Raw genomic sequence first — 12770 nt, forward strand, 5'->3', positions numbered from 1 at the left:
CTTCGTTAATACAAGGTCTATGAAGGAATTGTCCATGAACGATCCTTGCATAGTTCCAAATATGTCAAACTGACTTACTAGATGAATGGATTTATTATAATCTATAAACAATATAGTTTACGACTCAAGTAGAAGCTCATAATCCAATTCATCGAAATTGAGCTGGCATTCGCAACGCTCTGATAAAGTAATAACAATTTCTGGAATAACGGTTTTCGTCATTGTTGTTTTGTATATCTATATATATATTTTTTTTTTTGCCCCCCAAAATTTCTTGTTGTCGTCGCTTTTGCGTCGTGACTGAAATTTCCATTGAAAATCACGCAATTTCTGCTGAATTGTCCTTGATTTTTACGATTGTTTTGGGTTTGTTTTATCTGTTTTGGTTTTTGTTTTGCGTCTTTTCGCCATTTGCGGGCCCACTGGCTGCATATAAATGGTCGCTTATGCTTTTGCTATTTAAGTTTGTTGTTCTCTTTATATATTATATATTCAAATATTCTTGACTTTCTTTTCTTGCAGATCTGCGCACCGCATTCGATCTATTAGACAGAAACCGAGATGGACGCGTTACGGCAAATGAATTGCAGTTTATGCTCAAGAATCTGGGCATTAATGTGCGTGATGAAATTATACATGATCTCATACGTGAGGCAAGCCATTCAGGTAAGTGCCGCCACTTGCGTCGAGGCTACTTCAGCACAAGCAACAACAACAACAACAACAAAAACAGCAGCAGTAGCAGCAACATCAGGAAGAGGGCCATTTCATAGAAATGTTGTCGCAGAGCCAAACAATAGTTCGTTGTGGCTAGACCGCTTTCGATGAATGTGTGTGTGTGTGTGTGTGTGGGTGGGTGGGTGCTTGTGTTTCTTGAAGTGTATGATTATGTATGTATGCGCGTGTGTGCATGTGTATAGTTAAACTAGAATTTTATGTTTTAAAAATAAAGCATTAATTAGGCTTAGTCCAGTCAGGCATTAGATATTACGTATACGTAATACGAATATGAATTTAGTAGTTTGTATTTATTTTGTATGTGTTTGTGTGTGGGTGTGCGTATGTCTGCAAGCTTATTCTTTTTGATATGTATGCATTTAGTTTCACTAAACTAAACATGCATAGAGCTCTGCCAACAAAGTCGTTGAATATTACGTATACGCAATGAGTAAGCACGTTTATATTCTGTGTGTTGCCATTGTATGTGTCTGTGTGATATATAAATTATATATGTAGATGTATCTACCTGCATTTATTCAAAGAACATCAAACAATACGAAAGTTGTTGCAGCAAACGGCATTAAATATTACGTATACGCCACAGTGATGCCGCTTTGAATAGTTTTGTTTATATAATGCTAAATGCAATTGTTTTAGTTTATAGTGTTTTGCCTTTTTTTTACATTTTTTCAACAATATCTCAATGCTCTTATGCAATTTATATAGCAGCTCTGACTTGCATAATCGAATCGCGGCACTTTAAAGCCAACGTCCAAATGCCAAAATCCGCATTAAGCCAATTTGTAAAGTTATCTTTTTTTCTTTTCCTATTTAATTTACTCGTTAGCTAATGCAATTTTTATATTATAGTATGTAGGAATTCCCTTCAGTGTTGTCTACTTTGCAGCAGCATGGCCTGGCACTAAGCGCATTTTTATTAGTTTCCAGCAAACGAGGCGAGTCCTGCTGCTCCTGCCTCGTCCCCGTCCTCGTCGTTGTCTGGCATTTGCGTTGTGGCCACGCTCACATTGTTGATTTAATTTGTGTGCCATTATTTGATCGGGCATTATACTCCTTCTTCTTCTACCTCAGCCTTTTATTTTGCTGACAAACAATAAAAAGTAAATTATGCCAGCCAAGCAGAAAATTCAATTTTCAACCGAAAATTTGTTTTCGCAGAATTTATAATGATTTCATATTGCTGACAGTTCGCTTATTTTGTCATTTTAAATATATGTTTCGCTGTTTACAATTCTCAATTATTGCTTTCATATACATCAATTAATTAACCCTTAAACTCGTTTAGTTTAAATTCATATTTTATGTGGAATTTGGGGCGTGGCACTTGCTTGTCTTCTAACAAAAGCTGTAAATTGAAATCAGAGTCACGCACAGTTCGTTCATTTGATGTAGTACGCACATCCACACACTGACACACACACACACACACACACACACACAGACATACATATGCAAGCGTCGCGTCGTATAACAAGAGCGGCGCAACTGTTGCTGACAGCTTTCGAGGGCTGTTTTGATGGCTGCCACCAACAGTTGCCGCACTGTTTGCTTCATGTACTTGACAAACACATATTTATATAACCATTTCTATTTGTTGTTGTTTTGTTTTCTATTATTATTATTATTATTATTACTTTATATGGCCTGCCAGCCTTAGGCATTGACACGTGCAAAAATGTGCAACAAAAAATTTTATATTATTAAAAAGAATATTCTTCAAGCAACAAAAACTAGTCAAACAAATGTTTTCCATAAATTTGATCAAATGCAGCTGCCAGAATTGTTTAGATAATTTAAAGAATGCTCTTTATTTTAAATACGTGGCAGCTCTGAAAGTTTGAATAAATATTTCTTTAAATGTGGAAAAAAATAAAATATGAAAATGAATTTATTTCAATACAGACAAATTTTTAATTGGAAATAAAACTAAAAATATATAAACCTAAAATATATCATATGTATATAAATAAATAGGTATATTTTAGATAAATCGAAAAACTTTGACAAAAATAATATAAAAAGGTAATACATTTTTTTTCTTTTTTCTTTAAAAAAAAAAAAAAAAAATTAAATATATTTTTAAAGCTAGTCTATAAATATAACTTTTAACTAGATATGTAAGCTCATCAGCAAACAATATGTAATTTAATCTAATTACTATTACTAATGAGCTAAAGCCGCAGCTGGTTAGAAAAGCCACAAAGAAAATTCTTCACAATGTCAGAAGCAGACAAAGAAAACTAAACTTAAATACCTTGAAATGAGCATATACATATATATGCAAAAGAAATGATGCGAGGGCGACGCTCCTTAACTTGACTTGACTTTTATGTGCTATAGGTTAAACAGATATATAGCTGTGCAGAGATGAGCTGGAGTCGCAGTGGATTCTGCTGAAAGGAGAGCCTGAAGGTTAAACATAGATCTATAAAAACAATCCGTTTACATTAAAGTCTTGCTAATTTGTTGCAAAATGCACCGAGTTTTATTTTTCATTCAACCGAACTAGCTTTATTTTAGCACAGTTAGCGAAACTGAGCCTTTGTTCTCCTGTTTTTTCTCTCTTTTCTATTTTTGCCCATCTCTGCTCATCTCTCAATATTTTTTTATGGCATTTCATCAATTTGTGGCACAAAAACTGTAGAATGCAACGTAAAGCGCACACTTTATGGCTTCATTTACATTGCTTGGGTTTCATTATTGGCTCACACAGTTCAGCTGGCATTCGACAGGCGGTCGACGCAGTCCACGCACTTTGCCCTGATTTAGCTACTAAAACCTTATTGCAGTGGCTCCCATTCTACCGAGTAGTCTATGTTGCTCCCTCGTTGCCTTGCCTCCAGAAGTTATTTATGCTCGTCTTTATGTGTCGCACGATTTGAACTTTAAGAGCCTCGAACCTTTGGGGTCAATTGTCGCATAAGCTGGAAGCTCACTTGCTGCTGCTCACATTAGGTACTTGTCCTAAGCTCCTCGCCTCCTTGGCTAGGCAGTTTATTTTATTTTATTTTTTTCCATCAAGAAACACAATTAATTAACGCGTCAAATGACAAAAACCTTAATGTCCACTAAAAGTTGCCTGTAAATGCATTAAAAATAAAATTTAAATGCTTGCTACGCTACAGATTGCTTTTGCGTGATTTTATCAAATGGCTAACACACACACACACGCGCACACATACACACGCATATACTCACATTTGGTCAATGTGTTGTCCAGGCCATTAAATTGTCGTTGCGTGTTTTGCGATTTGTTTAAAGCCAAACGCTATACAGACTGCAGTTAGGTTCGAAGCAAAAATTCTTGTTCAAGTGCGGAATGTTCAATACTGAATTAGTTCAAATGAATATTTTATGAGTTGCACTAGTTCAGCAGCTGTTTAACGATATATATATATACTAATCAAAGATGATTCACATTCACTCCTAATCGCCTGCTGAATAGCTGAATATCGCATAACAACTGAGCTATATATATGGTTCAGGAATTATGTTATACTGATTAGCGATATATACCAATATAATTCACATAGATTCAGCTATTCGTAGTTGCTTGCTGAATAGCTGAATATCGCATTGGTTGATAAAAAACGATCACTTATTAACAACTCAAAGAAGTAGTTCATAGAACACAAACATTGGTTCATTTGAATAACTCATTCAATTATAATGAAGTGATCCACGCGGCGCAGCTCTAAGATTCGTTTATATTTCAAACTTGTTTCCACTTAATTTTCACTGTCCATCCAAGACAGTCTGCTTCACTTTAACCCATGGCCAAGGCAACCTAGACATCAAATTGAAGCAGGCTAATTTGAATACAAATTTAACCAAATTCTGATAAAAGGCCAAAGCAAAATAGCAAAAAAAAAATACGATGCAGCAATGGGAGGCGTGTAAAAAGGAATTTAAAACAAAGCTGAGTAATAGCCGGGCACAAAACTGTTATACGCATACGTAAAAACTGTTATACGCAGAATGACAAAGAATGTATGCTCTGCCAAATATCTATAGCTATATACAGCCAAAGTCTGAGCATTAGCAGATTGTCTATAGATTGAGATTCGAATAGGCTATGGCTGGAATTTAATTTTTATATATTTTTTGCCCAAGCGCAATTTAAACGAAAAAATAGCAAGAGCCCCATTAAGGCCCCAAAAATCAATGAATTCAAAGTTCAAAGAGAATAGATTAAAATATTTCCCTGGCTGAGTGGGCTTCCATTAAAAAGGGCAGCTCAATAAGATTTCTAGAAAACATTGTCTTTGGCATTGTTTCAAGCTGCCTTTGATACCAAAGGGCGATTAACCAAATAATAAATAGTTTCCCTTTAGTTTGATACATTATATATACACATATGTGTGTGGGTATGTTATAGGGCCATATGCTAGTAATCCTCTGCCCATATGTTCATGTGGACAAAGGCAAAGTACTCAATGTTTATGGCATGTTTTACAAGCAAAATGAGCGATGCAGGGAGCGCGAGTGTGTGTTGGAGGGACGGAGGGAGGTACGTAGGGGGAGAGAGAATGTCTGCTGCAGCAGTCAAGCTTTTACACACCCACACAGCTACACACACAAACACTCAGGCAACACTTTGTGGGCACACTTCCGTTTCCGTTGCACGTTGCCCTGTTGAGGTCAGCAACAGCAACAGCAACACAAGCAACACCAACTCAGCAGCAGGTGCATTTGCCAATAATTGATTGCATTTCGGCATGAAGCTGTTGCCATTTGCCATTTACCATTTGCCACTGCTGCTGACTGCTGACTGCTGACTGTTAGCTGTTGGCTGCTCACTGCTCACTGCTGTTGCATTTGTTATGCACAATAGAGCTGCGAGTTCTAGCTCAATTTTCTGGAATCAGTTCAATCAATCACAATCAACTTGTGAACTGGCGCATAATAATGAAGTGTTCTATAGGATGGACAGGATTATGATGTAATTTATATACGCGTAAATAAAAATATTATTTATTCTGATTATTTATATGTATTCATATAAATATTTTTATATTTTTTACCCTGAACCCATTGAAAATGGGAAATCGGGGTATAATGGTCTTGTTGAAATGTATGCAACAGGCAGAAGGAGACCCCCCAAAGTATATATATTCTTGATCAGGGCGACGAGCTGAGCCGATATCTCAGAAGATTTAAGAGCTATAGAGCTGAAATTATTGCATGTATACTCGTGTATACCATACGCAGTACAAGTTTATCATATTTTTCATAACTCATCCGATATATTTTTGATCAAGAATAATCGATAAACTGATATTGTTTTTTCAGCCTAATTTAAACAATTCTAGTTCTGGAGTGTTCACATATACTGTGTATATACAGGGCCAAGACTCTTGTTCCTAATTGAACCATATGCTCAATTTATCACTCAACAAGTTCAATGCAGCTCAGCTCATTCACTCAACTCAACTCTAATTCGACTGCTGCTGCCATTTACCTTTTGCTTGCGGTCTGCTGTGAGCATAATGCAGCTTTGAGTCCTTAATTTGCAGCATGCCTGCGCCATTATCGATCTAGTTGAGAGCCATAATTTGATAAGCAGCTAAATTGATTAGAGCGCTGACAGATATCGATGTCAATGTACATTCCAGTTTGCAATTTAGTTACGCACCAGACTCAATTATCGAGAGCCAACTCACTCAGCGCTCACTCACTTATTGTTTTGCCTTTAAGAACATACTGTTTGGACATTGATTCGCACATATGCCTCAAAGCCAGTCAAGGGCTCATTGAATAAAGCCAGCGCCAAGCAAAACCTAAAGGCAATGGCCAAAATCAATCAGCGCTTAACTGCAAAAGTATAATGCTCGACTAGCAGATACCCTGTGAGTGAGTAGATAATGTTAAAGTAACTGCAGGTTGAGCAAATTGAGACTATGAAGGGCAACCACATCACACGAAAGAGTGCATAAAATGGTCGACTGACAGATATCCTGTAATGTTTCACATTCCTTTTCATCAAGAATATAAATACAGTTCACACATGCACAGCAAAAATATACCCTACCTACAGCATCTACAGGGTATATAACTACAATTTAATGCACGCTGCCCATGGCTAAGAAATGACGAGCAAGCACTGAATCGTTGTTGTTGCTACTGTTGCTGTTGCTGCTGTCGTCGAGGCAACATTTTGGCCGCGAACAAACACAAGAATGATTCATCCCACTCGGCACTTTGGCATTGGGCAAATGTCCTTAGCGAGAATGACGGGGCAGGATTGAAATGGCAAACAACAGCGTCGCCATTTTCATTATCCTTGGACTTGCACAAGTAAACATTTCGTATTGTATTTAAAAATGAAATGACAACATTCCGGAAAATCCTCGAGCTCAAGCTCAGGCTCAGCCACGCTTCAGCCAGGACAATTGAAAATGCTTTTTGTGCAAATGTCGCAGCCAGCAGCAGCAACAGCAATGCCCAAAGCCGACTGCAGGATATGCCATGCTGAGTTTAATGTCTGACTATAAGATTCCGAGAGACTTGTAAAGAAATGTTCATACACACCCACACACACACGCCTATTTAATAATATAGAAAAAAATATTTCGGTATAGTTTTGTGCTCTTTAGAGATATTTAAGAATGCCTTTAAATTTCCATCTTTATTAGCTTTAGGTTATTTCTGCAGCGACCCTCGCATTTCCCATATAGTATGTCCAGCAAGGCCACGCTTCTGCAGCTTGTTTGTGTTTTGATTGGGGGTAGTTACCAAAAAGAAAATAGAAGGTTTTTGTCAATATTTTAGAATTGTATTCTTCTTCTTTTTCATCTATTATGTTGTCAGCACCTCTGTGTCCATCCTCTTGTTCATTGTTATGCAGGCGGAGAACGACTCTATGATTGCCAAAAACTTGGCAATTTACCAAATTACCTGATTCAAATATTTCTCCTTTTGTGCTCAAACATTTTGATACATATTTTAATAAAAAAAACCTCTATAAGCTAAACACGTTAGAACAATAATTGCAAAAATTATAAAAAAATATGATATAACTTTATTATAACTATAAAATAACTTTGAGGTCTAATTGAAGAGCTAGTTACTCTTCCCTCATGTCTGACATTAAAATATTTTTTTTAATGTTCACATTGCTTCATAAGCGTAACCAAAATATTTTATGTCTTCCTCTATCAAAGTCTAAGTCAAAGCCAAATCATTATCTCTAAAATTTTCGTTTCGACAGAGAAACGAAATTAGAGCAATGTGCGCTCATTATCAATTCTTCAACGAGCATAAAAATTTATATTTTCGCTGCAATAAAACAGAACACCCAAAAAAAAGATATTGTTTTTGCTTAATAAAAACTGAATAGCACTTGGATAATAAACATTTTAGTTGTTAACGACATACTAATTTTGAGAACATTTTTATTAATATTTAATAGCAAAACTAAAGTACCTTGGATAGCTTACCTTTAGATTTTACTTAAAAATGTTTATGATATCATAAGACCAGTATATAGTCAGCATATATATTAGACAGTATCTGCTCGTCGTTCATCGTTGACCCACTTGCTGAAGGTCAAGGCTTTCGGCATGTTATTGCGACCGGAAGTTGGCAACGGCAAAGCGCTAGCAGTGCTTAGTTTGCTGCTATCTTAGCACTCAATTATAAAAGTCTCAGCGAAAGTGGAAAATGAAACGAAAGGCTTCAAAGAGAGAGGGACAGAGAGAAACAGAGCGAAAGTGCAGAACGCAATGGCCACAGTTGCTAAATATTAAAAGAAATGAAGAAACAACGAAAAATGTTTTGCTCTGCGGCCGCAATGGGTGGGCGAGGCTACCTGCTGCGCACAAAAGTAGGCAACGTTTGCCTGCACTTAGTTAAGTCTATGTGCTAGTGTGTGTGTGTGTGCACGTGTGTGTATGTCTCGCTGTGTGTGTGCAATAGAACAATGGCCGTTTAGCTCAATGCTTAATGCTCCTAGCTGTCGCTTGAAGCGTATAAGAATTATTCAAACCACCAAGCAGCAACAAAAAAGTAAGAATTGTCCAGTGAATGACTAGCATATACCCTGGAAAATGTTTGGTTGCAATGAGTTGCAGCTGTACTTTAGAGTACTTTTTGTCTTGCTTGCCTTAAGTTGATATAAAAATTGAATTAGATATAGAAAAGGGAAATTTTTTCATTTATAGATAATAGATAATAGAATAGGTCTTAAAGGCCTAATTCCTTGTTACATACATATGCTCAAATCACCACACCCCATTTTAAATAATTGAACGTGTTGAGCAAAAACGCTTTCAACTGTTTTTTTACCTGCATCTTTGTTCCACTCAGCGCTGGGCATAAAACAGAAATGTTCAAATATTTGTTGTTGCTCGTGTTTGTAGCTAAGCTTTTACCAGCACACCTGTACACACCTGCTAAATTCACATTTTCAATTGTAGGCAACGGCTTAATCAACGAGGCCGAGTTTCTGCAGTGGGTGGGCAGAATCCAGGCGCTGCGGGACGAGCAGCAGCAACAGCACGATGACAGCACCAGCAATGCCAGCAAACCCGTCGACGAGGCCGACGACGTAACCGAGGATCTAATAGCTGCATTTAGGTAAGTGGCCTAGCTGGCTTAACTGACAGATATGTATATGTATATATGCTGATTGCTAAACTCAAATTCACAGAGTATTTGATCGTGATGGCAACGGGTTTATCACACGAGATGAACTGCAAACGGCAATGGAAATGATTGGGGAGCCCTTGAATGAGCAGCAGGTGGAGCAGCTGCTCGCTATTGCCGACTTGGATCAGGATGGCCGCATTAATTACGAGGGTAAGTTACACACAAATACACAGTCACGCACCAATGCTGCACCCACAAAGGCCGGCAGTGACGTGGGCAAGCGTGAGGCCAGTGTAAACCGCTTTTTATGCTAGTTCATATGGGGGAAAGAGAGTATATACAAGCTATGTTCAATGGTATACATTGAACTGAATAAAGTAGAATATGGACTGAAGTATATGTAGGATATAGACGTATCTATATACCAGCGTTACGGAGGTGGAAAATCGAAATTGAATTACTTGAGTATATTATATATACTTATAGCGGTTGTTTAGATCTACATCCAATTAATCCATCTGAAGTCAGTCAACATATTAGTTCTGTCCCAGTTTTGAAAGCAAAACTCTAAAAAATATTCAAAAAATTTTACTTTCCTTTTTGAATATACAAATTTATTAAAAACAAAACTTCAACAAACATTTTTTTAATAATTATTTATTTATTACATGACGAACAAGTATTAAGCAGTCATTAACACCCAACTGAATTTTCCAATTTTCTCTTATTTTGTCAGTGCGAAGGACTCATCAAAAATATAAATAAAGCCACAAAATGCGTTAGCTTTCACTTTTACCGTTGCTGTCTGCGCGTTAATCAAGCTGCAGCATAAAACATACACACACACACGCACACACATGCTCACGTGTAGCTATATAACCTTGTGCCAATATTTGCGAAAGCCTCACTCATAAATCAGCTAGACAAATACAAATAGAAACCGCAGCAAACGAGACTTCAAGTTGAATAACCCTAGGCGCAGCAGTTCGGCTAACAAAGAATCCCCCGCCCCCCACATGCTCAAGGTCTATGTCTGAATTCATTTGGCTTTTGTTTATGAATGACAGCTTTAGACAACTGCATTAGTTCATGCTCCAGTTCAATAATATTTGAATGGCACATCAGTTCAATTTGAAAACTAGTTCATGGCCAAGGCTTAATCTTGTCAACGCTCAAAAGTAGGCAATAGATTTTTTACCATAAAGATGAATGGGTTTAAGTTCCAATAAGATAATTCACAAGTCAATTGAAGCTCAATTAACGTCATTTACTTCAATTGCTGAACATTTTTAAAGTGTATTTAATTGTTGCATTACTCTGCTAACTGAAAAGAAATCAAGACAAAGAGACATTTGTAGAGGGCATTCACATGTTGAATTTGAATAAAGAGGAAAAAGAAAAAAACAAAAAAGCTTGTCACATTTACATATTGGACAGGGTATTCCATGGCACTCGATAGCAACTATCATCATTGGCTGACATAAAGAGTCAAAAGTAAACATTTGTCCTAAGGACACGTTCGATGTGTCCCCTGCGCAGCATTAAATTGATTTACGAAACCCAAAGACAGATGTTTCATGCATTGTCAAATGTGTGCGTGTGCGTGAGCGTGAGCGTGTGTATGTTGGCCAAGCACATACATAAATGGCTTCTCTAAGCATGTGAGTGTGTGTGAGTTGACTTGAGTTTGTCATTAGGTTCAGATGCCATGGCATTACAAGTTGTTACTTTGACCTTGGCGTAGTAAACGCATGAAACCCAAGTCTCCCTCGCTCTCCACTGCAATTTATTTATTTTAGCCTATTTATTTAACACCGACATGTGCAAAGAATGTAATTTATTTCTGCACTAGCTCACATGATTAATAAAAACAAAAAGTAGCTGAGGCAGGATATAGGATATATTTTAAAATATTTTCTTATTTAAAAAAAAACTTACTTAGCAATTTATTTAGAGGGTTTTCCCACTGACTCTATACATATTATACATATATAACATATATGAATTTTATTAAATTCTTTCTCTTCTTTCTCTTCTTTCTCTTGCAGAGTTTACGAGACTTTTGCTGTAAGCGACGAACGTAACGCAATTTCGTTTGGGGCAAAAGCTTAACAAATGAAACTTAATTATACTCAGTCGGAATTCATGAATGTTTTATACAAAACAAGAAAAAGCAAAACAAAAATTATATTTATATATGAATTAATTATGCTAAGAAACTAAGAGAAAGCAGCAGCACATTAGAACGAACTTTCAAAACTTTTGCAATTTGAAAAGTGGAAAAACGGGAAGTTTTCTCTTGGACAAACACAAACACACACAAAATACACACACATTAGTTTCTAAATCATTTGTAAAAAAAAAAAGAAGAAAATTCTTAATATTCATTTTTTGTACGACTTTAGTTAATAGTTGGAACCGTTTTGTATAATTATGCTCGTTCACAAAATGAAAAGAGTCTATGGATTCGTTCGTCTGGATGTCTGAATCTAGTTACTTTAAATTTGGAACATATTATTTAACAATATTTTCTAATACGCCAATTATGGAGTCTCTTAGTAATTTGGAAAGGGGGCTAACAGTTCAACCGGGTTTTAGGTACTTTCTGGGCATGGAAAAACTATGTTTTTCATAGTTTTCCACTCGAGATCTGTAGCTCTATTATCTAATAGCAAATCATAGATTTTTTCTAACCAATTCGATCATTTTCAAATCGTGAGCGAGTATGCCGCAGTCGGTTGTACCCGAATGCCAAGGTCTTAATTGTTTTACTTTTTTATAAATTCATAAATTTGTTTACGTAATAAACATTATATGAAATTACATCATATAACATACATATAAATATATATAACTATATATATATATATAGATATGAAAATTCGGATAAGTCTGAGAGCGTGAGTGATATTGTGTTTAGGGTGCTGCATTGACAAAAAATTCAAAGAAAAATAATAACTATAAAAAAAAAATCAAAGAAATATAAGAAAAGCTATTGATGAAAACTATTGCATAAAAATGATCAAAAATTATAAACATAAAAAATTAAAAAAAAATTGTTCATATGTTTGTGTCTTAAATAAGTATAAACAAATTGCTTTAAATGTATTTCAAGCAAAAAACAAAGCCATAAAAGCAAAAAAGAAAATATTAAAAAAAAATCGATTCGATACGGATGTTAAGCCCAAATATATATATTTATAATAATATTATTATATTAAATGTCTAGTTATGTAATTGTTAAACTATTGAAATATATATCGATATGAATACACCAACAATAACAAAATAAATGAAAAAACATATTTTAAAATATAAAAACTATTATCAAAAGGCAATTTAATTGCTAAGCAATTCAAAAATCTCTCAAAAATAAATTTTAAAAAGATTTTTAATAAAAAAAAAAGGATTTTTTTTTATTTTTACTTAAATCAAAAGTA

General features: G+C 35.6%; 1 protein-coding gene across 9 annotated transcripts in view; it reads left to right on the top strand.

The window, feature by feature from the left end:
• The window catches only part of LOC6581405 (calcium-binding protein E63-1), a 37531-nt gene extending 25220 nt beyond the window's left edge, over window positions 1-12311 (top strand). For all 9 annotated transcript variants that reach the window (XM_044009555.1, XM_044009556.1, XM_015161802.3 and 6 more), the window contains 4 exons: window positions 523-666; window positions 9159-9318; window positions 9392-9540; window positions 11379-12311. In XM_044009555.1, coding sequence (XP_043865490.1) covers window positions 523-666; window positions 9159-9318; window positions 9392-9540; window positions 11379-11401 — 476 coding nt within the window. In that variant the 3' untranslated portion in view covers window positions 11402-12311. The remainder of the gene's footprint in view (window positions 1-522; window positions 667-9158; window positions 9319-9391; window positions 9541-11378) is intronic.
• The last annotated feature ends 459 nt before the right edge of the window (window positions 12312-12770 follow it).

The sequence above is a fragment of the Drosophila mojavensis genome, unplaced genomic scaffold (genome assembly GCF_018153725.1).
Source record: "Drosophila mojavensis isolate 15081-1352.22 unplaced genomic scaffold, ASM1815372v1 contig_74, whole genome shotgun sequence".
Taxonomy (NCBI): Eukaryota; Metazoa; Arthropoda; class Insecta; order Diptera; family Drosophilidae; genus Drosophila; species Drosophila mojavensis.